Raw genomic sequence first — 27,986 nt, 5'->3', positions numbered from 1 at the left:
TAAATATTGAGTCTGTTCTGGTCTGGCTATGGTCTGAAGAAGTGGGTCTGTCCCATGAAAGCTCACCTAATAAACTATTTTGCTAGTCTTTAAAGTGCTACTTGACTGCTTTTTGTTTTGATAGTGTATAGACTAGCATGGCTTCCTCTCTGTTACTATTTAGCCTAAATAGTTTTTCTAAACATCTCTTTCACAAGCTAAGCAGCCTACTGGCTTGGTCCCAGTCCTTCCCCCTTCTAGTCTTAGATTTTTTCCATCAGGCATACTGGGCAGTAGGAGGCAGGTCTCCTGGCATCTGGCAACTCCCCTATTGTTTGGGGGGTTTTGTGCTCAGTTCAGACTTTCCTCAACTTTAGTGGATAAATACCAGATTCAAAATGGGTTGCAGCACCAGGTGGCCTGGCCCCACGTCTTTTTAGGATCAGCCTTAGTTTGTGTTCACAGGACAGACAAGACTATTCACAGGTCATTGATTTGATCACTGAGCTATTCAGGTTCCTGGGCACCAGTATAATGGCCCTCATTAGTGCATTTAGAGCTACACTTTGTGTTTCTAGGATATAACTGTAAATTTGATACGTTGTATGACCTGTTTTGCATAAAACATATTTGAGTTATGCATATTTCATATCCATAAGCCAATTTTCATAAAGCACAGGAGGCTGTGACAATTCTATTTTGTTTTTTCCCCAATTTTGGACATATTTAGGTATGACATAAGAGAGAGATTTTCAAAGACCTTAATGGATGGACATCAGTGGGCTGACAATTGTGACAATCAATGGGAGTTATCTGTTTTGTCTTTTGAAAACCTTCAGGCTGCGTCTGCATTAGCAAGTTCTTTTGAAAGATTTTTCAAAAGAAGGGGGCTCTTTCAAAAGATCCAGTGGTGTGTCTGTACACAAAAAAGCATTCTTTCGAAAATAAATCGAAAGAATGTGGTTCTCCTTTCAAAATTGCTCTTCTTTCCCCATTTCAGGAGAAGCGTCCCCTTTCAAGAGCTTCTTTCAAAAGAAAACGTGTAGGTGCTCTGCAGGCCCTTTTCTTCTAAAGAGCAGTCCTCCTGGGGCCTGATTTTTAATCCTTGGCCCATTTTTTCAAAAGGGCAGGGGGCTGTGTGGACACTCCCTTTCAAAATAACAGATCACTCATTTGATTTGCTTTTTTGTGCGTGGACTCACTCTTTCGAAAGAAGTTCTTTTGGAAGAGATCTTCTGGAAGGGCTTCTTTCGAAATATCTCTGTAGCATAGACGTAGCCTCACTGTACATATTAGCATTGCCAATAACATATGTATAAATGAGTTCCCAGTAGCCTCCTTCATTCCAAGTGATTACTATAATGAATCTTCAAGGCTTCCAGTGCAGTATTATTCAATTATTAGTTTTCTGGAAAATTGAGGTTGTTTTTATTTCTTTATTTTTGCTAGTTTTTTGGGTGTTGGTCTCGGACAAGTTTCATGGAACATTTCAGGTCTGAACCACAGAAAGTCAGGATTGAAAAGTTATTCATGGAGTTGGCTTTCAGTAGATTCTATTTTTTTTTTAATGTGGCGAAGCTGTTTCAAAAAGCCAGCTGTATAGTGCTCCTTTTTCAAACACATGTAATAGATCAGAATTCATTAGCGTAAAGGAATATTCCATGTATTCTAAATTACAGTATTCAAATTTATATAGTTATTGTATAGCATATAAGTAGTGTTAAATATTCCAAATAACATTGTAGAATACTATGTATTGTCCCTGGAGTTACAGTTTTGATTAAAAGCGTTAACAGCTAGATTTTTCTTTTTCGGCATGTTGGAAACTATATTACTTTGACAGCAGGAATTCTGGGAGTGGAAATTTACTTGCAGTTTCTCTGACTCTTTGTTCAATGGCTACCTCATGAAAATTCTTATTAACATTGCATTCTTTTTGGGATGATAGCTAGCTTAATGAGCAAATAGACAAAGCAAACAAGAATTATCAGTGGTTGAGGATTGGCATCTTAATACTGGCCTCTGCTCCCATTTCAGTCAATGGCAAAATTCTCATCTGACTTCTGCGAGAAAGTGTTAAGTGAATTTTGGGAAAATTGTATTTCCCTTTCATTCTAGGCCATGTGCTTTTGCAATAGAATTTCCTCCAGTTTTTCTAGGCCCCATAAAATGTGTGGGGTGTCTTAAAATTCCTAATTGTCTGTGTTCAATTTCCAGAGAGAGCATGTGGGGCTGTGCCAGGTCAGCTGTTAACACTTTTCGTTTTTTCAACTCCAGGTATGAAGTATTTTATTGTGTATTATATAATGTTTTGTGTGTTTGACTAAGTTTAGAGGCAGTTCATATTAAGCTTTCTTTCCCTTTTTCTTTGGCATTCTCCTATGAGAGGCAGCATGTGAGGCTGTACCAAGTCAGTAGTTACAGGGTTTGGGGGTTGGGAAAACGTTAAATTTGGGTACTATCAAAATTATGGCTCTTCTGATGCTTTCTAAGAAACAAGAATACAGCCAAAGTAGACTGTTAAAATTAAGTAACAACATCATTCTACACAAGATTTCAAAATGAAAATTGTATCACCATAGGTTTTCATCACTGCCAGCAATTCCAAGGTTCACAAGGTTGCAGAAAAGAGCAAGTTTTTCATCAACATACATTGTTTGGATAAAATTATTTAAAATGTGTGTTTAAAATTAGGTCCCTCATTCCATATAGTGATACCTACCTTTGAAGTGCTGAGTTCCCAGACATTTTGACCAAAGTAATATGTGGTATATTCCTGAAAATGCTATGAAGTCATTGGGAGCGCCAAGAATCTTTATTTGCACAAACAGCACTTACACATGCATAGTTCAAAATGCATATGATTTTGGTCTTGTGTAGAATAGGTTCAGTGGGATTAACTATTTTTGTTGGTTAAACTGTCTTTGTTTTATCAAATTTTAAAACATGCAATGAAATGTCTTAAATTATTTTAGATCACAGAAGTATATGTTTAGTAAAACACATACGTTCTACAAAATATCATTCCTCAACTTCATAGACTTCAACATCATAAGTAAATTCAAAGAGGGTGAATATTTGAAAGAAATTCTATTTTTAATTCATAATTTAACAGTCCGATAAATAAATGATTCCCCTAATCCGTAAAAGAATTAATATACAGCTAAAGAAACTTATATTGCAGGAACTTCAAACTTCTAGTTCTCAGACATTTGCAAAATGGCACTGATAACTCACCTTTTCAGACCAGATCAAGTGACCAAAGTTTGCTTGGGAACAAAAAAAAAAAAAAGATTCATAAATTTTAAATGACTCTTTAAACCTTATCAGTGATTGCTGACGTACCAACTCACATTTGAAATACCAACCCTAAAATCATAGAATTATAGAATTCTAAGGCTGGAAGAGACTTCAGGATGTCATCAACTCCAACCCTCGGCCCAGTGCAGGACCAACCCTAACTAAACCATCTCAAACTAATTATCCCAAACCTTTGAAAATCAATTAAAACTTTTGTTGGAACCTGCTGAAAGAGCAACTACAAATTTGGAATTCTTCCTTGTTGGAGAGAGGACCCATTACTATCCTAAAATGGTGTGTTACTAAAGGAATGTATATTTAAACATGTCTGAGACGCTTTTGGCTACAGTTTTTTTGTTTTGTTTTCTTTTTTCCCTCCAGACTGGAATCTCTTCATTTTACTGTAAAAGGAGGGCTCTGGTTATTAAATTACGATACTTCTTAATAGCATTTTCATTTTTTGAGGATTTTCATAAGACTAAAATGTCCTGCTTCCACATAATATCAGAATAAGATATGTTTGAGCAACTGACTGTGAAATAAGGGTGTCCATAGCCTTCAAACAGAACTGACCCTTTTTTTTTTTTTTTGTTGGCAGCCCTTCTTCAGTGTCTTTTCAGTTTCTTTTATTTAGGGGTGACCTATGCAGATTTTGTGTAACTATGTATTCCTTGACTCTTGAGCTTCAGGGGATTTCAAATATCTACACTATGAATTTAGTATTTACACCTTACGTATACTAGCTTAATCTCTTAAATAGTGCATACAATTTAACCTTATTAGGATTTCTTAGAGTACACGGACGGACCATTTGCAAGCTTAATGGGCTTCATTACATTCTGGTGCCAGTTGTTTTCCATTGTAACTCTACTGACTCAGTGGACTTACTCCTCATTTACACTAGTTTCAGATAAAAATCAAGACTAATATTTTAGTCAAATAAAACATAACACAATTAGAAAAAATTGGGAAATGATTTATCGGTCTTCTGAATATTTTAAACATGATGGACTGAATTGTGTCGCTCTGTTGCACCTATGCATTCTTATGTAATGGGGAACTATCTGTACAGTTGCACAAATCAAACAAGGGTACCGTTTGGGCCAATGGCATAATCTCAATATATCATCCAAAATCTTAACTCTTATACGTCGCTTAAGTCTTCATCAGACTAGAAGGAAAAACTAATCATGGTTTTCTTTATGATAGTTGTGGATTGTTGCAGTTCATATCGTATTATATCACTGCCAGCATTAATTATTAAGGTAGCGCTTAACTTGGCTTCTGTCTAATATAGCTTTTAAAAAGTATTCCCTTCTTTTCTTACATGGAGTCATTTGATAGTTATTTTCTGCTTCCTGACTATCATTTATTCTGCACTTTCACTGAAGTCATTAGAATTTGTGAAGCCCAGTGGGATAAAACTACTTTGGATTAAACAGATGTAAATTAAGGGCAATGGATGAGCTTCTTCAAAAATTCTACATACCCACTGAGTTTCTATGGGAACCTAACACTTAGGCTACGTCTACACAAGAAGCCTCTGTTGAAGAGATTTCACTGCAAAACTTCTGTTGACAGATTGTGTCTAAACAGAAAAGCAGATTGAAAGAGCAGTCTGCTCGGTCCCCAGAGAGCAGCCAGACTGGCAAGCCAGCCAGAAGCTCTGCAGACAGGGCTGCCTGGTGAACCGGAAGCTGAGTCTGTTGACAAAAGTGTCCTGGAGCAGCTGCATAGCTGTTTTGTCAACAGAACACTGTTGAGAGAGGCATTATGCCTCCAACTGTCGACAAAGCACATTTTGTATGTAGATGCACCACAGCTTTTCCCAACAAAAGCTCAGTTTTACCAGGAAAAGCCTATTATATAGACATAGCCCTACACATTTTTTAAAAACGTGGAAGGGTAGAAGAGATGTTCTGGAGGCCAAATTTAGGTTACTAGGAAAGAGACTGAAATCCAGAACATCTTTGGTGGCATTCTCTGAAATGCTTCCAGTTCCATGCGCAGGGCCAGATAGACAGGCAGAACTTCAGAGTCTCAATGCGTAGATGAGACGATGGTGTAGGGAAGAGGGGTTTAGATTTATTAGGAACTGGGGACACTTTTGGGGTAGGGGGAGCCTATACAGGAATGATGGGCTCCACCTAAATCAAGGTGGATCCAGACTGCTGGCATTAAACATTAAAAAGGTCGTAGAGCAGTTTTTAAACTAAGAGGTGGGGGAAAGCCGATTGGTGTGGGGGAGCACCTGGATCGGACGGAGACTTCTCTTACACGAGGCTCCATAGATAGGGATTCCCTAGAAGTTAGTCAGATAGGGAACGTGGGAAATAATATATGGGCAAGATCAGATGTGAAACAATCGTGCATAAAAAAATCCAACGCGTCTGTGAAAGGCGGACATATAAATAGTGGTAGTTTTCTAACATGCTTTTACACTAATGCTAGGAGTCTGTCTAATAAGATGGGTGAACTGGAGTACCTCATATCAAAGGAGGAAGTTGACATAATAGGCATCTCAGAAACATGGTGGAATGAGGAAAATCAGTGGGACACTATCATACCGGGATATAAATTATATCGGAAAGACAGAACAGGTCGTGCGGGTGGCGGAGTGGTACTATATGTGAAGGATAATATAGAATCAAATGAAGTAAAAATCCTAAAGGAATCAAAATGTTCCATAGAATCATTATGGATAACAATTCATTCCTCTAATATGAATATGGCATTAGGAATATATTACCGACCAGCTAACCAGGACAGTGATAGTGATGCTGAAATCATAAGGGAGATTAGAGAGGCTATCAAAATAAAAAACACAGTAATAATAGGAGATTTCAATTATCCCCATATTGATTGGGTGCATGTCACCTCAGGATGGGATTCAGAGATTAAATTTCTTGATGCCTTAAATGACTGCTTCTTGGAGCAGCTAGTACAGGAACCCACAAGGGGAGAGTCGATTCTCGATCTAGTCTTGACTGGAACGCAGGATCTGGTCCAAGAGGTAACTGTTACTGGACCGCTTGGAAATAGTGACCATAATATAATAACTTTTAATATTCCTGTGTTGGGAAGAACACCGCAGCGGTCAAACACTCTGGCATTTAATTTCAAAAAGGGGAATTACACTAAAATGAGGAAGCTAGTTAAACAGAAACTAAAAGGTAGAGTAATTAAACTAAAAACCCTGGAAGCTGCATGGAAACTGTTTAAAGACACCATACTTGAGGCCCAACTTAAATGTATACCCCAAATAAAAAAACACAGTAAGAGACCTAACAAAGAACCACCATGGCTAAACAGCCATGTTAAAAAGGCAGTGAGAGAGAAAAGGGCAGCTTTTAAAAAGTGGAAGTCAAATCCTAGTGAGGAAAATAGAAAGGAACATAAACACTCCCAAATTAAGCGTCATAATGTAGTAAGAAAAGCCAAAAAAGAGTTTGAGGAACAGCTAGCCAAAAATTCAAAAAACGATAGTAAAATGTTTTTTAAATACATTAGAAGCAGGAAGCCTGCTAAAAAAGCAGTGGGGCCCTTGGATGATAAAGATATAAAAGGAGCGATCAAGGAAGACAGTGCCATTGCGGAGCGATTAAATGATTTCTTTGCTTCAGTCTTCACGGCTGAAGATGTTACAGAGGTTCCTAAATCTGAGCCAGCCTTTTTAGGTGACAAATCTGAGGAACTCACTCAGATTGAAGTGACATTAGAGGAGGTTTTGGAATTAATTGATAAGCTGAATAGTAACAAGTCTCCAGGACCAGACGGCATTCACCCAAGGGTTCTGAAAGAACTCAAATGTGAAATTGCGGAGTTATTAACAGTGGTTTGTAACCTATCCTTTAAATCCACTTTGGTACCAAATGACTGGAAGACGGCCAATATAACACCAATATTTTAAAAAGGCTCTAGAGGAGATCCTGGCAATTATAGACCGATAAGTTTAACATCAGTACCAGGCAAATTAGTAGAAACACTAGTAGAGTAAAATTGCAAGGCACATAGAAGAGCACGAATTGTTGGGCAAAAGTCAGCATGGTTTCTGCAGAGGGAAGTCGTGTCTAACTAATCTATTAGAATTCTTTGAAGGGGTTAATAAACATGCAGACAAGGGGCACCCAGTGGACATAATATACCTAGATTTCCAGAAAGCCTTTGACACGGTCCCACACCAAAGGCTTTTATGTAAATTAGGTGGTCATGGGATAGGAGGAAAGGTCCTTTCATGGATCGGGAATTGGTTAAAATGCAGAAAACAAAGGGTGGGAATAAATGGTAAATTTTCACAATGGAGGAGGGTAACTAGTGGTGTTCCCCAGGGGTCAGTCCTGGGACCGATCCTGTTCAACTTGTTCATCACTGATCTAGAAAATGAGGTAAGCAGTGAGGTGGCAAAGTTTGCAGATGACACCAAGTTGTTCAGGACAGTCAAAAGCAAAAGGGATTGTGAAGAACTACAAAAAGATCTCAGCAAACTGAGTGATTGGGCAGCAAAATGGCAAATGAAATTTAATGTGGGTAAGTGTAAGGTAATGCATGTTGGAAAAAATAACCCAAATTACACGTACTACATGATGGGGTCAAATTTAGCTACGACAGATCAGGAAAGGGATCTTGGAGTTATAGTGGATAGTTCTCTGAAGACATCCACGCAGTGTGCAGCGGCAGTTAGTAAGGCAAATAGGATGTTAGGAATTATTAAAAAAGGGATCGATAATAAGACAAAAGATATCATACTTCCCCTATATAAAACTATGGTACGCCCACATCTCGAGTACTGCGTGCAGATGTGGTCTCCTCACCTCAAAAAAGATATATTGGCATTAGAAAAGGTTCAGAAAAGGGCGACTAAGATGATTAGGGGCTTGGAAAGGGTCCCATATGGGGAGAGGCTAGAGAGACTGGGACTTTTCAGTTTGGAAAAAAGGCGATTGAGCGGCGATATGATAGAGGTATATAAAGTCATGAATGGTGTGGAGAAAGTGAATATAGAAAAATTATTTACCTTTTCCCTTAATACAAGAACTAGGGGACACCAAATGAAATTGATGGGTAGTAGGTTCAAAACTAATAAAAGGAAATTTTTCTTCACACAGCGCACAGTCAACCTGTGGAACTCCTTGCCCGAGGAGGCTGTGAAGGCCAGGACTCTATTAGGGTTTAAAAAAGAGCTTGATAAATTTTTGCAGGTTAGGTCCATAAATGGCTATTAGCCAGGGATAAAGTATGGTGCCCTAGCCTTCAGAACAAGGGCAGGAGATGGATGGCAGGAGATAAATCACTTGATCATTGTCTTCTGTTCTCCTTCTCTGGGGCACCTAGCATTGGCCACCGTCGGCAGATGGGATGCTGGGCTGGATGGACCTTTGGTCTGACCCAGTATGGCCATTCTTATGTTCTTATGTTCTTATGTAAAAATGTATCCAATTTCTTTCTTTAAACATCATCAGTATGCATCCTTTCTTTTCTGTGATGCTCACTGTATTCTGGTGTCTGAGGCATTGTCCCTTAAATACTGAAAGTCACTTTATTATTTATTTTAAAATTGTGCACAGGGAAACAGTGCAGTCTTTATATCCCTTTAAGAGTTAGTGATGCCATCAGATGTCACTGAGGAAGCCCAGAACCATGAACTAAACTCATCACAATAAATGAAAGCAAATCTTATTTCTAAATATGTTTGGTAAAATTCTGGCCCCATAAAATTCTGGCCCTAGTGGAATTTTTACCACTGATTTCAGTGTGGTCAGGATTTTGTCCTGTGAATGTCTGTCTTTGTAGTTTTGACACATAGGTATAAATAGTGGGTTCATCCCTTCTAGGAATACAAGTGGAGTGATTATAGTGTTGTAGGGGCTTTGCCGGTAAGCCCTGTGTAGGAGATACATGCAGAATTGCTCAGAAAGCACCAAATAAGCATTTTCTATATGCTCCTTGAAGCTCTTCAGGCTTATTATGCTCTGGAAATCTTCTGCAGGCTGTATATTCTGCTCAAATCAGTCTCCTGGCTCTCAGTCAAACTCAGGCAAACATTGTCCCTTTCAGTGTGAAAGATGAATTTATTCAGCTTTAGTAACATAAAGATTCTGCACCTTGGATCTGTTGGCGACAAAACTCCCATTGATGTGAATAGTCACAGTCCCTACAAATCTCTCTCCCAGTCCAGATTATTATATTGCAGATGTTGGCAGGTCAGGATGCTCCTTCATCCTGTGTATCCTACAGACAGTACTCCTTTTGCTCCTGTACAGTTCACTCCAACTCTTCTACTAGCAGCATACTGCACAGCTTTGGCCAGATGGGAAGTGTTTGGCAGCTGCAGGACCCAGATGCTAAATTCTGGAATATAGCTTTCCTGTAACACCATGTGGGTTTGTTGCTAGCTTTTTGGCTTACACTCAGCTAGCTTCTTGGCAAGACCTCTAGAGGGCAGCTGCAGAGCTGCCCCTGGGGCCAATCTAGGGTCAGACTGCTGTGAAATTAGGTGATTTTCTTGGTCTGAATTATCCTACTGGACACCTTGGTTTGCTTTGACTGTTAGACTATTCAGAGACAAAAACTGCCCCTTTTCTTTTTGCATTCCAGCTGTTTACAGGGCTAATTGAAAGCAGCGCTTGTGATCAGTTAGCAGATTTTAATTATATTGTTTCACCCCTAACTAATGCTGTTAGGCAGTTAGACAAGCCAGGACTCATATTGCTCCTCCTGCTCAGCTTCAGGGCAGAACACCTTTTTTTTTTTTTTGAGAACCTGAAGCTATGCCTGGATCAGAAATGTCATTTGGATAAAGAATGAGCCATAGCTTCTCTCAATAACACTTTATTTCAGACAGCCTGTACTAAGATTTTTAATTTGTTTTCCTTCTCATGGTCATAAATACTGTTGTACAATGTGAAAAAACATAAAAATGAGAATATAAGAATGGCCATACTGGGTCAAACCAAAGGTCCATCTAGCCTCGTAGCCTGTCTTTTGAAAGTGGTCAGTGCCAGGTGTCCCACAAGGAATCAAAATAATAGGTAATCATCAAATGACCATTCCCAGCCTCTCATTCCCAGCTTCTGGCAAACAGAGGCTAGGAACCCCATTCCTACCCATCCTGGTTAATAGTCGTTGATGAACCTAACCTCCATGAATTTATCCAGCTTTATTTTGAACCCTGTTATAGTCTTGGCCTTTACAATATCCACTAGCAAGGAGTTCCCCGAGCTGACTGTGTGTTATGTGAAGATATACTTCCCTCCTTTTGTTTGTTTTTTAAATTTGGTGACTATTAATTTCATTTGGTGACCCCTAGTTCTTGTGTTCTGAAAAGGAGTAAATAAGATTTCCTTATCTAAAAAACAAAATAAAACAAAACAGCAGAAATGTAGCACTTTAAAGACTAACAAAATGATTTATTTGGTGATGGGCTTTTGTGGGACAGACCCACTTCATCAGATCAAAAATAAGTTTGATTTGATGAAGTGGGTCTGTCCCACAAAAGCCCATCACCAAATAAATCATTTTGTTAGTCTTTAAAGTGCTACATGACTGCTGTTTTTGTTTTTTGTTTTGTTTTGTTTTGTTGGAGTACAGACCAGCATAGCTACCTCTCTGTTACTTCCTTATCTACTTCCTCTACACCAATCACAGCTTTATAGACCTCAGTCATACCCCACCCCACAGTTGTCTCTTTTCCAAGTGGAAAAGTCCCAGTCTTTTTGATCTCCTTTTGAGAGGAGTAGTGTACATTGACCTCATCATTTTGTATGCCTAGTAGGGATTATGTTTTCCAATGTGCATTACTGTGCATTTGTTAACATTAAATTTCATCTGCCATTTTGTTGCCAGTCACTCAGTTTTGAGAGACCGTTTTGTAGCTTTTCACTGTCTGTCTGGGACTTATCTATCTTGAGTAGTTTTGTATCACCCGCAAATTTTTCACCTTACTGATTACTTTGTTTTCTAGATCATTTATGAGTATGTTAAATAGGACTGGTCCCAGTACAGATCTCCAGAGGCCACCACTATTTACCTTGCTCCATTCTGAAAACTGATCTTTTATCCCTAACTTTTATTTCCTGTCTATTAACCTGTTTCCAATCCATGAGCAGACAAAGAAAATTCTCCTAACCCATGAAACCTTATTTTACTTAATAGCTTTTGGTGAGGGACCTTGTCAAAGGCTTCGTGGATGTCTAAGTAAACTACATCCAATAAATAACTGGATCGACCTTGTCCACGTTCTTCTTGAGCCCCTCAAAGAATTCTGGTAGGTTGGCCAGACATGATTTCTCTTTACAAATCAGTGTTGACTCTCCCCTAACAAATTATGTTCATCTATGTATCTGACAATTCCATTCTTCACTGGAGTTTTAACCAGTTTGCCCGGTATCAAAGTCAGGATAAGTAGCCAGTAATGATGGGCATCACCTCTGGAGCCCTTTTTAAAAATTGGCATCCCATTAGCTATCTTTCAGACATTTGGTACAGAAGCTGTTTTAAATGACAGGTTACAGACTACAGTTAGTAGATCTGCAATTTCACATCTGAGTTCCTTTGGAAGCCATGAGTGAATACCATCTGGTCCTGGAAACTTATTACTGTTTAGTTTGTCAATCTGCCCCAATACCTTCTCTAATGACACTTCAGTCTTTCACAGTTCCTCAGTTTTGTCACCTAATGGCTGGTGGTGGGAATCACCTTCACATTCTCAGCTATGAAGACCAATCCAAAGAATTCATTTCGTTTCTTCTCAATGGCCATAAGGTTCTTGAGTACTCCTTTAGCACTCGACCGTCCAGTGGCTCCACCGCTTGTTTAGCAGGCTTTGTGCTTCTTACGTACTTAAAACATTGGCATTACTTTGTGAGTTTTTGGCTAGTTGTTAGTTAGATACTTTTTTGGCCTTCCTAATTTTGTTTTATACTTTATTTGCCACAGTTTATGCTCCTTTCTATTTTCCTCACTAAGATTTTAACTTACACTTTTTAAAGAATGCTTTTATAGGTGCCTTTTTGCCTCTGACTGTTTCTTTTATTTTGTACTTTAGTCACAGTGGCCTCCTTTTTAGTTCTCTTTTTATATTTTTCAATTTGTCATATACATTTAAATTGAGCCTCGCTTATGATATTTTTTAAAAGTTTCCATCAGGCTTGCAGAGATTTCACTTTTGGCACTGTACCTTTTAAGTGCTGTTTAACTAATCTACTCAGTTTTGTGTAGGTTTCCTTTCAGAAATGAAATGCTACAGTGTTGGGCTGCTGTGGTGTTTTTTCCTGCCATAGGGATGTTTAATTTCATTATATTATGGTCACTGTTACCAAGTGGTCCAGCAATATTCACCTCTTGCACTAGTTCCTGTGCTCCATTTAGGACTAAATTAATGAATGACTCTCCTCTTTTGGGTTCCAAAATTAACTGCTCCAAGATGCAGTGCTTTTAGGTGTCAGTAAACTTTATCTCTGTATCTCATCCACAGGGGACACATGCCCAGCCAATATGAAGTTAGTTGAGACTTTTTTTATTTTAGTTGAGACTTTTATTACTGAGACTGTTTTATTTTAATATCCTCTCTAATCTGTCTGACCATTTCACAGTCATTACCACCATCCTGGTCAGGTGGTTGGTAATAGATGTGTGCTATTGATAATAATTAGAAGTTCCTCCACCAGAAAATGCTTGATCTTCTTTTTGCCCAGTTTTGAATCCCCTCATTAGTTAGTTTAGACTTGCCTCATTTTTTACCCTAAAGGAGGCAATGAAAAATTAATGCAGCTTGGGACAGCCAAGGCATTTGAAGTGATTCAGTAAACCTGTGCCTTTCTCTCCACGCCACTCAGCACATAAACCTTATTGTCAGTGGGAATAACTGCAAAAGAACTCATCAGGAATGCTCACTAAAGGTCAAAATACCTACAGTAAAGTACAGGTTAGTCATACTTGTTGTAAAGTTTTCATTCGTTCAGTCATTTACAGTAGGAAAAAGAGTTTGATACTCTTGAGGCATAGCATATTCATATAACTGCCTGTTTCATACTATACTTGTTAAAAAAAACCAGTAATCTTATTTACATGTTAATCTCGTAACTGTGATGAATATGACCAAGTTAATCTACTTTTACTTTTATCCTTCTTTCCTCTTTATTTCTTCCAGCTCTTTTAACCCCTGCAGATAGGGTTTATCTTCCACCCATAGGCTTCTGCCTTGTTGGTGAGATTTTAGTTGCTCTCTATATCCAGATGGGTTTGGATCTTACAAACAGGACATGCTTCTTTGCATTGCAGCATATGTTGAAATGTTGGCAAGATTTTCACACCAAAGCGCACCTTTGCCCCTTGACTTCATGTTAGAGGGACTGACCTAGAGAGAATTCTCTTTTAATAGAACCAAACAAAAATAGTGGATTTTGTTGTCCGTATATGTTGTTTTTCCATGTATAAATAATGAGGGGCCAATGGTTAAATTGGGATGGCTAGGAAGACATTTTCCCTTATTGCATGTACAATATAAGTATGGCACCTTCTCATCAGACCGAAGTGATCCCAGGACAGGGGAAATGATGACTGCACAGACAATCACATTTTCTGGTCATTAACGAGTCTTACTTGTTGTTGACAAATATCTAGTGAAAGGGAATCTATTTCTATGCCTATTCCTAGGTAGTGAGAGAAAACACAGTCTCCAACCTACAGGGTATTTATCAGTGCATGTGATGAACGAAGGTCATTGGTGAATTTGCAGGCTGTGTTTTTAAATGATTAAGTGTTTTAAGTCTATTGATTTCATGCTGGGGATTAATGATGCTGAATGAAAAAGCATCAAAGAATACGACATGTTTATATGCCTGATTAAAATGACTTTAAAAAACCTCTGAGAACCTGTTATTGGCTAGGAATGGGATAGTGGCAATATAGGACCAATCATGCATTCTGTCTGAATTAACTTACTTAGGCACTGAAAGAAGAAAAGCAAAGGTTTGAATAGGATGGACTGTACCTTCCTGAATATTTAACACTTGTGTTAGACTTGTTCCATTGAAACAGACGATTAAAAAGGTTGTGTATTCAATTGTTGCAGATATCTTTTACTGAACCAATCAAAGCTGCCTATGATTAAGGAGTAGATCTTTTAACTGAGGATCCTGTTGGTGGTGGTGTGTTAAAGCACACAACCCACCGATATCCAAAGAAATGCAGTACAGATAACAGATGTAGTTTTTGCTTGCAATTGATTTAATGCTGTGTTTCATGTCCTTTATTTTAAAAATATTTCACATTTATCTTCAAATGTTCCCAATATAATTTGATTTTGTCAAGTCTCTACAAGTGTTTATACTGAGTAGAGTGATTCAGGGTGATACTTGGATTTTTTGTTCAATGTCACTGTCACTTTGCCGGGAGTGGTTCACGACCTCAAGGCAGACTGACAAAAAACAAGGCAGATACCCCAAAATGGTTGTAGGGTCTAACATTAGATTTCACTAACCCAGTAACAAATGTGAATGCCTAAAGCACTAGAGCAATGTTACTCGGACGTCACAGACAGTCTCCCTTGGGCACTCTAGTCTATCTTGCTACCCAGGCAAGATGGAATAAGTGATAAATGGTCACTTACACAAAAGGTCACCAAAATATTCAGGTTCCTCCCAGTCCCAAGAAACCATTTACCCCCAGGTCAATTTGTACTTCAGCTGTCATGCCAAACACTAGCAGTTCATGGCCTGCAAACCACAGGCAGTCCAATTAGCACATAGCTGTGACCCAGCTCAGCCGTGTGCTTTAGGCTGCCCTGTGTGCCAGGCAATGCCAGTTCCTGGTTTTTCTGGTGAGGAGGGGTCTTGGTTGCCATGCCGCCCAGCACTTCAGTGTCAGGGCTGTCCCACTGCCAAGCTGTGGTTTGGGTTGATGGAGCCAGCCCACTTGATATGGTGGGGTCTGTGATACACAGCCAGTTGGCCTCATGTGGTGAGGATCCGGGGGGGGCAGCTGGCTGGCCTCACAGAGCTAGAGTTCAGGGTTGGGTGCTGGATGCCTTTGCTCTGCCACCCAGCCCCTGCAGCCCAGTTGACACATTATGAGCTCACAGAATTTGTTCACTGCAGAAGAGGCTGAATGACTGCCCTTCTTTCTGGATCCCATGAGAATTTTTTTCACCCATTGTTACTGGTTAATATGAGACCCAAAACCCTGAGTTTCAGAACAAAGTAGATGAGCAGTAACTGAGCTTGTCTAAACTCAAGCGAAGGCTAATAACATTCCTTGCAAGTTGCTTGCCTCTGTGCAGGTGCAGAAATCAGGAATGCTTGAGTAATTCATACTGTGCAAATTAGGCCGTGCTTGCTCTTGCAGATAGGGTGTGGTTTCTGGTTACCTGCCTAGCTGCCAGAAGCTATTTGTGAATATAAAGGAGGTTAAGGCAAGAAATGTCACAACCAAAGTCATAAAAGAGGCCCAATGTTCTGAGGGCTTGGAGAATTAGTGCTTACTGGCATACTGGAATGAGTACCGAATATTTATGAAGTGTGTTCTCAGGAAGACAGAGGCTCTGGGGCTCCTTCCATTGCTTGGAAAAGAAAAACCTGTCTTTTCAAAATTTAATTTTCATTTTCTTTTTCTTCTTTTTTAAAAAAAAAAGCAGTTACTGGACAAAACCAGAATCTCTTTAGAATGCTTTTAAAGATAGTTAAACCATACTAGAGAATTGTTACTAGAGAATGTGTAGTTACTGTGCTGAAACATATTTGAACTAGAGATCAAAGATATTACACTAATCATTTTGAATGTCAAGAATGTTGCTGCTTTGGGTAAATACAGATTACAAATAGCTTTCAATTACTTATTTGAAGTCTATCTTCTGGAAGTATAGTATGTGATCAGAACCTTTATAGAGGTGTGTTTATAAAAGACTATATTCCTATATTTAAAATACAGCCTACATCATTTATCTTTTTTATTTAATTACTGTTAATCTGCCTTTCTGACTAGAATGATTAAATTAAATTTAAGTGGGGCATGATCTTTCTCCTGCACAGGTATGAATTAAAGTAAGAGGTAGGTTTGCATGTTGTCTTTATGGTGTGGGACAGAGGAGACCAAGCCCAAATTTGAAGGCTTTTTTTTAAATAAGCTTGTGTCAACAGGCTATAGAGTGGTCTATGAAGCATCTAGGTCACGTTGCAATCATCTGTTTTTGTATTTCCTTCATTTGAGTAGCTGGAATATAAACTGGCTCTCATTTCTAGCTGATTCTGTCATTTCCGCTAGGCCCCATCTTGGGCGAATGCCAGAACCAACAGGTGATCTTTGTAGCTGCAAAATAGCAGGAAGTAGGCTGCACATGCATGAGACAGTTCACCAGAGGGGCTGTCTGGCCTGTCTCCATCTTTCCTTGTAATTAACACACCCTCCCCCCATACTGAGCAGAAAATCTGTGCTGAACAGCTCAGCTGTGGCAGCCACTGAACAGCATGTAAGGGAAAGACTGTTAATAAAGGGTCCTGGAAGAATACAGACTACACAAGTGCAAAGGTGCACTCTGGTCTTAAAGAGAAACTATGGTTGGTCCTTTGAAGGAGCTGGAACAAAATTATATTTGCTATAAAATAATATCCAGGATAAACATCATGGAAAAATAAGGATTTCAGTCCGCTGCTGGCCTAACACACTAAGGTTACGTCTACACGTGAAGCCTACATCGAAGTAGCCTATTTCGATGTGGCGACATCGAAATAGGCTATTTCGATTAATAACGTCTACACGTCCTCCAGGGCTGGCAACGTCGATGTTCAACATCGATGTTGCGCAGCACCACATCGAAATAGGCGCAACGAGGGAACGTCTACACGCCACAGTAGCACACATCGAAATAAGGGTGCCAGGCACAGCTGCAGACAAGGTCACAGGGCGGACTCAACAGCAAGCCGCTCCCTTAAAGGGCCCCTCCCAGACACAGTTGCACTAAACAGCACAAGATACACAGAGCCGACGAGTTGCAGACCCTGTGCATGCAGCATGAATCCCCCGCTGCAGCAGCAGCAGCCAGAAGCCCTGGGCTAAGGGCTGCTGCACACGGTGACCATAGAGCCCTGCACAGGCTGGAGAGGCAGCGTCTCTCAACCCCCCAGCTGATGGCTGCCATGGAGGACCCCACAATTTCAACGTTGCAGGACGCGGATCGTCTACACGGTCCCTACTTCGACGTTGAACGTCGAAGTAGGGCGCTATTCCGATCCCCTCATGAGGTTAGCGACTTCGACGTCTCGCTGCCTAACGTCGAAGTTAACTTCGAAATAGCGCCCGACGCGTGTAGCCGCGACGGGCGCTATTTCGAAGTTAGTGCCGCTACTTCGAAGTAGCGTGCACATGTAGACACGGCTTATGTCTCTTATAGATAAAGACTAATTCACAGCAATCTAGCAATTCATTTTAACTTTTTTTTCTTTTAAAAAGGGAGCATCTTTGTGACATAAAGAATGATGTGCTCAGCCAGACAGAAAGTGACATGGCTCCCTTGAACTAGGATCATCTTGAATTCTGGAACAAGGGGCAGGAGCTGCAGGAGCAAGACAAAACACTGTAATAACTAGCGAGGTCAGTAAGAGGCACAGCCTGATCAGGCAATTGGAGAAGCTGTTTTAGAAGATACACAGACCTTCCAGGAATCCTCAGAATAGTTTCAGTGGATGAGGCAAACATAAAAACCTATTTCATGTACACTAAGCTATATTTAAAAGACCACAGTGGCTTAAGGAAGGCAGTTTGAAATCATTACCTCCAGGAACAGTGTTCCCTGTAAGCTGTGCACTTGGACAGCCATCCAGGAGAGATTCAGACGCTGCCCACCTGATTAGCAGAGTGCTCACAGCTGCCCACAGCCAGCTGCTTGTGTTTCTACTGGTAGTGTTTATCTACAAATGGCTTGGTGCTTTTAACAAAATTTATTCCATTCCTGGATGGGAAAAAATAGAGGGAGCGTTGTCCAGGGCTTAGAATAGTCCCTTCATACCTGTCAGCATATCTCATCTGGTGAGATGTTGTGTTCTCAGAAGTCCCAGCTGAATGGGTTACATTTACAGTGCAGCCTGAGGGTCTTAGTCCAGGAACTTGGTAGCCTTAGTCCTTTACAAAACTGATAATATACCTAATTCCACTTTATAAAAATGGAAGCTAAATTACCTGTCATGGCCAACAGACTCGGTGATCTTCTTTTCTTCCTCAGTTCCTAGCCAGTCAGCTGTAATGAGCATTCACCATTTGATCTGTTCCTGGATAGCTGGAAATGTCCAGGAGTCCAAGTACAGAACAGATTTGATGCACCTGTGTAGTAGGGTGGCTGCCTCTGGGCTGCCTTCAACCCTCAACTGTTGGAATTTTATCCCGGATGGCACAATTTACCCTACATGGGCATTTGGTAGAACCTCTTAGGGCAGTCTCACAACATGGCTGAAAAGCGTAAGATGCCAGCTGCAGTCAGCGGCCCCAGTAGTCTGTAGACAGGAGCAACATTAAACATCTGCAAAGCAAAGCCATTCCATTTTACGTCCAATCTACAGCATTGGCACTTTGTGTGGAAAGCCTCCAAGTTTGTTCAGTCCGAGCAGTGTAGTATCCACATGTCACAGCTGTGCAGTGGTATGGCAAGAATACAGCTCAAATAGATCCTGACCTTGAGTGAAGTGACAAAATGATGTTGATTCCATAGGCACTGTAAATGATCCTATGGCAGAGACTGTTACGCCAGTTGAGTGGAGAACCTCCATGTGAGAGTTGGAGATGTGGTGAATATAAAACCCAAATAACAAAAGGAGGAGGTGCTGTCGCCCACCTTCTTCTGAGAGATGCCACCATTAGAAATTCAAGGCACACAGTGTATGCATCATCACTTAAATCATGACCCAAGAACGGAAAGCTACTGGGAGCCACAAAATGTGAGCAAGTGGCAGGACTTGGATATACTTGAACCTTAATAGCTAATGACCTGTTCAAGCCCTGTTGAGAAGGTTCCCACAACTGCATTTAGGTCACCAACTGATGACATAGGTCCCAGAAGCAATCTCCTTTATCAGATGTTACATCCCTCTACCACAATGAGGTACACTGCAGATCTGGGAAGGCTCTAGCCTGCCAAGTTGACAACTGAAGTGACTGGGAAAATCACGTAACTTTTCGTTGAAAGCTGGGTTATCACAGTAGCGTAGCTTCCCAACACACCTCAAAAAGAGCTGGCTCTGAAGAAATTCACTGGGAAGCCTATATCAACTTGTGATTGAAATGAATTATTGCAGCAGTTTGGTACAAACCAAGCATTTGTACTTGCTGAGCATTCTCTTGTTGTAAGCAAACCAAGAACCCAGTTAGTAATGAGGGAGTTATAAAATGTGATGTTATACATTGACATATTTAGTAAGGCTTGTGCAACTTAGCAGGCTGTATTAACTAAGCCAGGAGTCTGAAACTCCATCCATCTGTGAAGGGTTCTGCATTGTGTCAGGCAACTGGAGAATCCTAAACTTAAAAGGTGATCAGTTACTATAGCAATAAGCCACAAGATATAGCATATTAGTAGGCTAGTAGCACACAGCTTAGCTCCAATAGCCAAGTGGTGCACCAGTAGCCTACTGATATATACCCCGGCTTTATCAGTATTGCTATTTAAGAGACAACAATGTGCGTGGCTCTGTATAATATGCAAAATGCAAATGGCCCCTATCCCAAAGAGCAGGGGATGAAATGGCTAGGATTCTTGTATTGTCCAGGTATTGCCTACTGATCTGCTGGGTCTTTACTGGACACTCAGTTAATGACCAGTGCAAAACAGAGCCTAGAAGGGGCTTCCTAATTAAGACCTACCAAAGTCACGGTTCACTTCGGTCAATTTCATGTCCACAGGGTCTTAAAACTGGTCAGTTTCACAATTTCAGCTGTTGTAATGATGAGTATCCTGATACGAAAGGACACCAGGAGTTGGGGGGCTCTCAAAGTTGTTGTAGTGGGATTGCAGGATTGCCATATTCACTTCTGTCCCACCTGTAGAGCTCAACTCTGAAGGCAGAAGCTGGGGAGTTTCCCAGCTTGAGGAGATCTCAGAGGTGGAGGTAGGAGCAGTCTCTCCAGTGCAGGTGGGAGCACCCCAACTAGGGGCTGCTAGATGCTAGTCAAGGCCGGTGGTGGATCAATGTGTGGGCCTGTGGAGTCCATGCCCAGGGACCCTGGACAATTTGAAAAATAGGTGCCCTGGCCCTCACAGGAGGATTGGGGGCTGAAGCCCTGATCTCAGTATCCTAAGCCCCAGTTGGAGACATTGGGGTGGGGGAGCAGTGCAGAGGCAGCCATGGAGCTCAAGCATCCCAAGAGCCATGAAGGAGGGGCAGTCCTGAGCTGACATGAGCTCCAGAGTGTGGAAACCCCTAGTTCCTCTTGTAGCCCAGATACCTCTATCTCTGGCAGGAGCTCCAAGCGGGGCAGCAGCCCCAAGCCCAGACACCCAGAGCCTTGGCAGGAGCCATGGGGGTTGTGGGGCACCAAGTCTGGCAGGAGCTGCAGAGTCTGAAGCTTTGGGGACATGGCAGTCCCTAGTGCAGGTCCTTGAGCCTAGTCAGGAGCTGTAGCCACTACATTCCTAGCCCCAGCAGGAACTGCTGGGGGTGAGAGGAAGCAGCATCCTGGAACCATGCAGGGTGGGGCAGCAGCTTTGACAGCGGCAGCAGATGGAAGCCCTGGCCCTAGGTGCCCCGAGCCTGGGCAGGAGCCTCAGGGGATATCAGAATCCCCAAAACTAGGGCAGTAGGAGCCATAGGAGCAGCAATCCAGAGCCAGGATGCCTTATACCCCATTAAGGCCTGGTGGGCCCTGATTTCTACACCACCTGTGAAGGTGGGAGTGTTCTCCCCATATAACAGCTGTGCAGAGGAAGGAGCAGTCCTGTCCCTCCCCAGCCCAGGTAATTTCAGGGTGATCAGACTTCAGGAAGAGGGGCTTATTTCACAGTCAATGACACATTTTTCGTGGCTGTGCAATTGGTAGGGCCTATTCATAATCTCTTCAGCACAGGAAAGAGAAGTAACCTCAGACACTGGGTGGGAGCTGGGATTTGCTCCTAGTCCTCACACTCGGTGTAGTACCCTCTCCACTGGCCAGTGTTGCCTGCACTAGCAAGAGAAGGCTGAATAATGAACCCAAACAAAGGTCAGGAAAGGAAACAAGTGTATCGCACCTTCTCCGAGCTTAGCTGAAAGCGAGTTTGCCCTGATAAAGTTATAAAAGGTGATCTAAACAGGGAGACCCCGTATTACTTGCTCATGATGCCTTGCACTCAGTATAGTGAGATGGGCTATTTAGTGTCGTATACCTTGGCTCATAGCCACAGATTTTGTCATTCCGTCATTGTGAAATCAGTGAAAACTGCAAAAAAATCTGTGGCTGTCATTTGTTGACCTGTAAATCCTTCATAACCATATTTACTTTGGAATCTGCAAAGGGTTCAAATATATCTTAGGTAGACTGCAAAAAGTGAGTGACATAAGATATTCATTAGCATATAAGCTCCTCAAAGCATAGGTGCTGAATGCCCAAGTTCACTGGGTTTCATTCAGAAAAGTGAGTTAATAAAGACAACAATAGAAAACTTTAATTACAGCCTCAACAAGTATACATGCCTAAACTGAGTAGTTACCTCATCATCTTGCCACAAGCCATATCCTTCCTCTTTCTGTCACTTTACTGGCTTTTTATTAATCTCTATTAGTTGTCTTGTTTCATGCTAGATGAGCCAGAAAGTAGACCACTAGGGCAGGAAAAGGAGAGATGTAGTGTTGTTTATGAATATGCACAGAAATAACACCTTGACCTTGAATAGTCATATGTTTTTCTTGGATGGTACATTTCACTTAGGCTCAGAATGATCAGAGGTCAGTAACAATCTAGCCTACATGACTTACATCAAACAAAAGTAATGATACGATCTCATTACACTGGTCGTCATTTTCATTGTTAATTCAATGCAGTTTAATTTTTCATTTGTTTCTCCACAATAAATGCAGCGCTAGACAACCAGACTGAGCCATCTGGCTCTAAAGTTTGAAAGGTACAAAAGGCAATTAAAAGAAAACTGATTGGATGAAATGACCATATTAGGAAGAGACCTGACTTGAACCTGAAGTAACTTGAATAAAGTGAGAACTGGCTTTAATTCTTCTTGAATATTGAGGATGTATGCAGCAGTTCAGAAATACATTAACAGTCTGCTCATGTCCAGATCATGCTCCTAGTTATGTTTTATTCCTATCCATGACATCACTGGATATTGCCATAATGTTTACAGATGGCCCTAGATGTGGGAGTGTGTGTGTGGGGGGGAGGGTGTGCAGGAGGCGGGGGGAGTGTTTAAATGTAAAATTAAAAATAATTTAATTTCACCATGAGTACCGTATTTCATGTAGTCTCTACTGTCTTCCATAAACTATGATATGACTGATCATCTAAGTATACGTTAGCTTATATCTTCTACATTATGTTATGGTGCCAATAACGATAGGTCTGCTTCATTGTAAAGCTACTGCATGAATTCTTTTTCCTGTCCCATAAATGGCTGGCTTAGGGGGAGGAGGTGGAGGAGGTGGTAGTGTGATAGTGGTCTCCCACCATTAATCTAAGAAGATGAAGGTGGTATGGTGTGGGTGGGATAGGGATGAGAGAGGGCATGGTAGAGATGAACGTTCTGCCTGATCCTCCTTTGGCATAAGGCAGCAGTTAGACATTACACCAGTGGTGGATGACATAGGTTCTGTGAAACTTCCACCATCTGTGGAAATGATGATTACAAAGGGTGATTACGAGGTGACACAATGCGAAGTGAAGTTTTTCCTGAATAATGTCGTAACAGTGAGATCTAAGCAGTTAGCAAATGGTCTCCAACAGGAAGTCATGCTAACCCCATTATCACCATTTAAGACAGGATTCAACAATACACTAGGTCAGGGATTCTCAAATTCTGTGATACTGCAACCCCCTAAAATGCTAAATGAATTTGTGTGACACCCCCTGCCCCACACCTTCACTACTCCACAAGTAAAGCTAATCATTTTATCAGGATTAAGATTAGACAAGAAATAAATATGCCAATAACTTTTAATAACTATTTGTTATTGGAAATAGACAAATTTGGAATGATATCAAATTTGGAATGATAATGTTTAATGTGAAGGATGAGCTTGTTTATTGTTGCATAATTTTCTAAATCTGGGTTTCACTGTTGAGATAGCCACTCTCATTTCTCATTCCATATTTACTTTTGACTGCTATTTGCTTTTTATAGCAGCAACTACAGAAAACCCTGACTTGCACAAATAAGATGTTTCAAATGGGATCATTATGTTCATAGCCTTCTCGCTTAATTTTTTATACTCAGTTTGCACACTGATCCAAAATTCAGGGAGAGACATTGTTGAGGATTTTATGTTTAAAGCAGTGTCAGAAGAGATATCAATGATTTGCTGCTTCTCAGTAGTAGTGAGTGTACCAGCTATTAGTTTAGCATTGAATGGGTTCTTTATCCAATCAAATTTTTCAATATCCGTATCTGAGAAATAGTTCTGAAAGCGAAATTTTAAAGAAAGGTGATTTAAAATACAAAATTTCACATCTTCACTAACGTGTGTTATTGCTTTCAGTCAGGGGTAGCAAATGGAATACTTACCAATGGCTATTTTGGCTTATTTGGTGAAGGAAACAAATTGAGTTTATTTACTATTTGTTGCTTAGATTTACTACCTGATGTCTTGTGTCCCCAGCTGATTCTAGCAGAAGCAGTAGGTAAATACCTTTTTTATTTGTGCTCAGTGAGACTGCTGAGACCTTTTCTTTTAGATGTGAGCCTTGGCACAGTTCTCCACAGTCCTAGGGTCCATAGAGATTCTATCTTTATGCTCAAGCACTCCCATGATTGTTCAGATCAGGGAAGTTGCACAAGCTGACAGCCTCCTGATTTCATCACAGAGGAGCTTCAGGTAGCTTGTCCATAATAAGCAACCCTCAAGTTTTGAACTGTTAGAGATGAATCCAATGGATTCATATAGGATGGGGAGGAGGTTGCTGTTTATTTCTGTCAACAAGCTATTGTGATGAAGAGAGTTCATTACTTAATATTGTTATAGAATCATAGAATCATAGAAGAGTAGGACTGGAAGGGACCTCGAGAGGCCATCGAGTCCAACCCCTGCCCTCATGGAAGGACCAAACATTTTCCAGACCATCCCTGAAAGCCATCTGTCTAACCTCTTCTTAAATAGCTCCAGTGATGGAGACTCTACCACCTCCCCTGGCAATTCGTTCCAGTGTTTGATCACCCTGACAGTTAGGAACTTTTTCCTAATGTCCAACCTGAACCTCCCCTGCTGCAATTTCAGTCCATTGCCTCTTGTTCTATCCTCAGAGGCAAGGAAGAACAAGTTCCCTCCCTCTGCCTTATGACACCCTTTTAGACAGCTGAAAACTGCTATCATGTCCCCCCTCAATCTTCTCTTTTCCAAACTAAACAAGCCCAGTTCTTTCAGCCTTTCTTCATAGGTCATGTTCTCTAGACCTTCGATCTTTCTCGTTCCTCTCCTCTGGACCCTCTCCAGTTTCTCCACATCCTTCCTGAACTGCGGTGCCCAGAACTGGACACAGTACTCCAGCTGAGGCCTAACCAGCGCAGAGTAGAGTGGGAAAATGACTTCTCGTGTCTTGTTCACGACACACCTGTTAATGCATCCTAGAATCATGTTTGCCTTTTTCGCAACAGCATCACACTGTTGACTCATATTTAGCTTGTGGTCCACTATAACCCCCAGATCCCTTTCTGCTGTATTCATTCCTAGGCAGTCCTTTCCCATTCTGTATGTGTGACACTGATTGTTTCTTCCTAAGTGGAGCACTTTGCATTTGTCCTTATTAAACTTCATCCTGTTTACCTCAGCCCATTTCTCCAGTTTATCCAGATCCTTTTGAATTATGACCCTATCCTCCAAAGAAGTTGCAACCCCTCCCATTTTGGTATCATCTGCAAACTTAATAAGTGTACTTTCTATGTCAATATCTAAATCGTTAATGAAGATATTGAACAGAACCGGTCCTAAAACAGACCCCTGCAGAACCCCACTAGTTATACTTTTCCAGCTGGATTGAAATTCATTAATAACTACTCTCTGGGTACGGTTATCCAGCCAGTTGTTCACCCACCTTATAGTAGCCCCACCTAAGTTGTATTTGCGTAGTTTATTGGTAAGTATATTATGGGAGACCATGTCAAATGCTTTACTGAAGTCTAGGTATACCACATCACCGCTTCTCCCTTATCCACAAGACTCATTATTCTATCAAAGAAAGCTATTAGATTGGTTTGACATGATCTGTTTTTAACAAAACCATGCTGGCTGTTCCCTAGCACCTTACCACCTTCCAAATGCTTGCAGATGATTTCTTTAATTACCTGCTCCATTATCTTTCCTGGCACAGAAGTTAAGCTGACTGGCCTGTAGTTTCCCGGGTTATTCTTGTTCCCCTTTTTATAAATGGGTACTATATTTGCCCTTTTCCAGTCTTCCGGAATCTCTCCCGTCTCCCACGATTTACCGAAAATGATTGCTAAAGGCTCAGATACTTCTGTCAGCTCCTTGAGGATTCTAGGATGCATTTCATCAGGCACTGGTGATTTGCAGACATCTAATTTTTCTAAGTAAATTTTAATTTGTTCTTTTCTTATTTCAACTTCTAAGCCTACCCCTTTTTCACTAGCATTCTCTATGTCAGGCATTCCTTCAGATTTCTCAGTGAAGACCGAAACAAAGAAATCATTAAACATTTCTGCCATTTCCAAATTCCCTGTTACTGTTCCTCCCTCCTCACTGACCAATGGCCCTACCCTCTCCTTAGTCTTCCTCTTGTTACCAATGTATTTGTAAAAAGCCTTCTTGTTTCCCTTTATGCTTGTAGCTAGTTTGAGCTCATTTTGTGCCTTAGCCTTTCTAATCTTGCTCCTGCATGCTCGTGTTGTTTGCCTATATCATCCTTTGTAATTTGTCCTAGTTTCCATTTCTTATAAGATTCCTTTTTTATTTTGAGATCATGCAAGATCTCCTGGTTAAGCCAAGGCAGTCTTTTGCCATGTTTTCTATCTTTCCTACACAGTGGGATAGCTTGCTTTTGGGCCCTTAATAATGTCCCTTCGAAAAACTGACAACTCTCCTCGCTGTTTTTCCCCTCAGTTTAGCTTCCCATGGGACCTTACCTACCAGCTGTCTGAGTTTACCAAAATCTGCCTTCCTGAAATCCATTATCTCTATTGTACTGTTTTCCCTTCTACCCTTCCTTAGAATTGTGAACTCTATGATTTCATGATCACTTTCACCCAAGCATCCTTCCACTTTCAAATTCTCAATAATTTCCTCCCTATTTGTTAAAATGAAATCTAGAACAGCTTCCCCTCTGGTAACTTTTTCAACCTTTTGGAATAAAAAGTTGTCTGCAATGCAATCCAAGAATTTATTGGACAGTCTGTCCCCTGCTGTATTAGTTTCCCAATATATACCTGGATAGTTGAAGTCCCCCATCACCACCAAATTCTGGGCCCTGGATGATTTTGTTAGCTGTTTAAAGAAAGCCTCATCCACCTCTTCCACCTGGCTAGGGGGCCTGTAGTAGACTCCTAGTAGGACCTCATCCTTGTTTTTTACTCCTCTGAGTCTAACCCAGAGACTTTCAACCCGTCCATCTCCTTCGTCCATCTCCACCTCCGTCCAAGTGTGTACATTTTTCATATACAAGGCAACATCTCCTCCCTTCTTTCCCTGTCTGTCCTTCCTAAGCAGGCTGTACCCTTCAATACCAACATTCCAATCATGAGTATTATCCCACCAAGTTTCTGTGATGCCAACGATATCATAGTTGTATTCATTTATTAGTACTTCCAATTCTTCTTGCTTATTTCCCATACTTCTTGCATTTGTATATAGGCATCTCAGACATTGATTTGGTCTTGCCTCCCAGTTTTGCCCTGGCCCTCTTTTTACTCTCCCAGTGTAGCCCATACTCCCTCCTGCTATTTTAGTAACATATTTAGTAACATTTGTTACATATTTTAGTATACCCAATGCATGCACTGGATAGAGACAATGTTAAAACTTAAGTTGATTCTGCTTACATCCCAAAGTGAATTTAGTGCTCAGTGTGGAGAGGTGGGAGTCAAGCTCAACTCAAAATCTTGCTCCTCCCAGCCTTGTCTAAGCCCCGCACCCTGGCCCTGCACGGCCGTGGCTCAGCTCCACTCACCACCTGTGCATGGCTCCAGCTCACCCCCCAACACTGCCTCTGGCTCCTGTTCACCAACCCTCACTTGCGGCTCTGGTTCAACCCCCCCGACTTTTGTGGCCCCAGTTCCATCCTCCTGCCCCGGTTTTAGCCCCCTGCATGTGGCCCTGGTTCTATCCTCCCGCGCCAGTTCAACCCCTGTGCGTGGTTCCAGTTCAACCCCCACCTCCCTGATTTAACTCGCCCTCCCGCCTGGCTCTGGTTCCATCCTCCCACCCTGGTTCAACCCCCTGCACACAACTCTGGTTCCATCCTCCCGCCCTGGTTTAAACACCCCCCCACACACCCCGCGCGGCTCTGGTTCCATCCTCCCGCCCCAGTTCAACCCCTCCCCGCCGTGGTTCACACTCCCTGCATGTGGCCCTGGTTCA

At 41.2% G+C, this 27,986-nt stretch overlaps 1 protein-coding gene across 4 annotated transcripts in view; it reads left to right on the top strand.

Moving 5' to 3' along the window:
• The window catches only part of KLF12 (KLF transcription factor 12), a 419,409-nt gene that overhangs the window by 293,183 nt on the left and 98,240 nt on the right, over nt 1–27,986 (top strand). For 3 of the 4 annotated variants that reach the window (XM_074988807.1, XM_074988814.1, XM_074988819.1), the window contains exon 6: nt 2,197–2,256. The exons of the other annotated variant lie outside the window; for it this stretch is intronic. In XM_074988807.1, the coding sequence (XP_074844908.1) occupies nt 2,197–2,256 (60 nt within the window). The remainder of the gene's footprint in view (nt 1–2,196; nt 2,257–27,986) is intronic. 4 annotated transcript variants of the gene reach the window in all.

This window comes from Carettochelys insculpta, chromosome 1, assembly GCF_033958435.1.
Source record: "Carettochelys insculpta isolate YL-2023 chromosome 1, ASM3395843v1, whole genome shotgun sequence".
Classification (NCBI taxonomy): domain Eukaryota; kingdom Metazoa; phylum Chordata; order Testudines; family Carettochelyidae; genus Carettochelys; species Carettochelys insculpta.
This window is presented reverse-complemented; position numbering and strand designations above follow the sequence as displayed.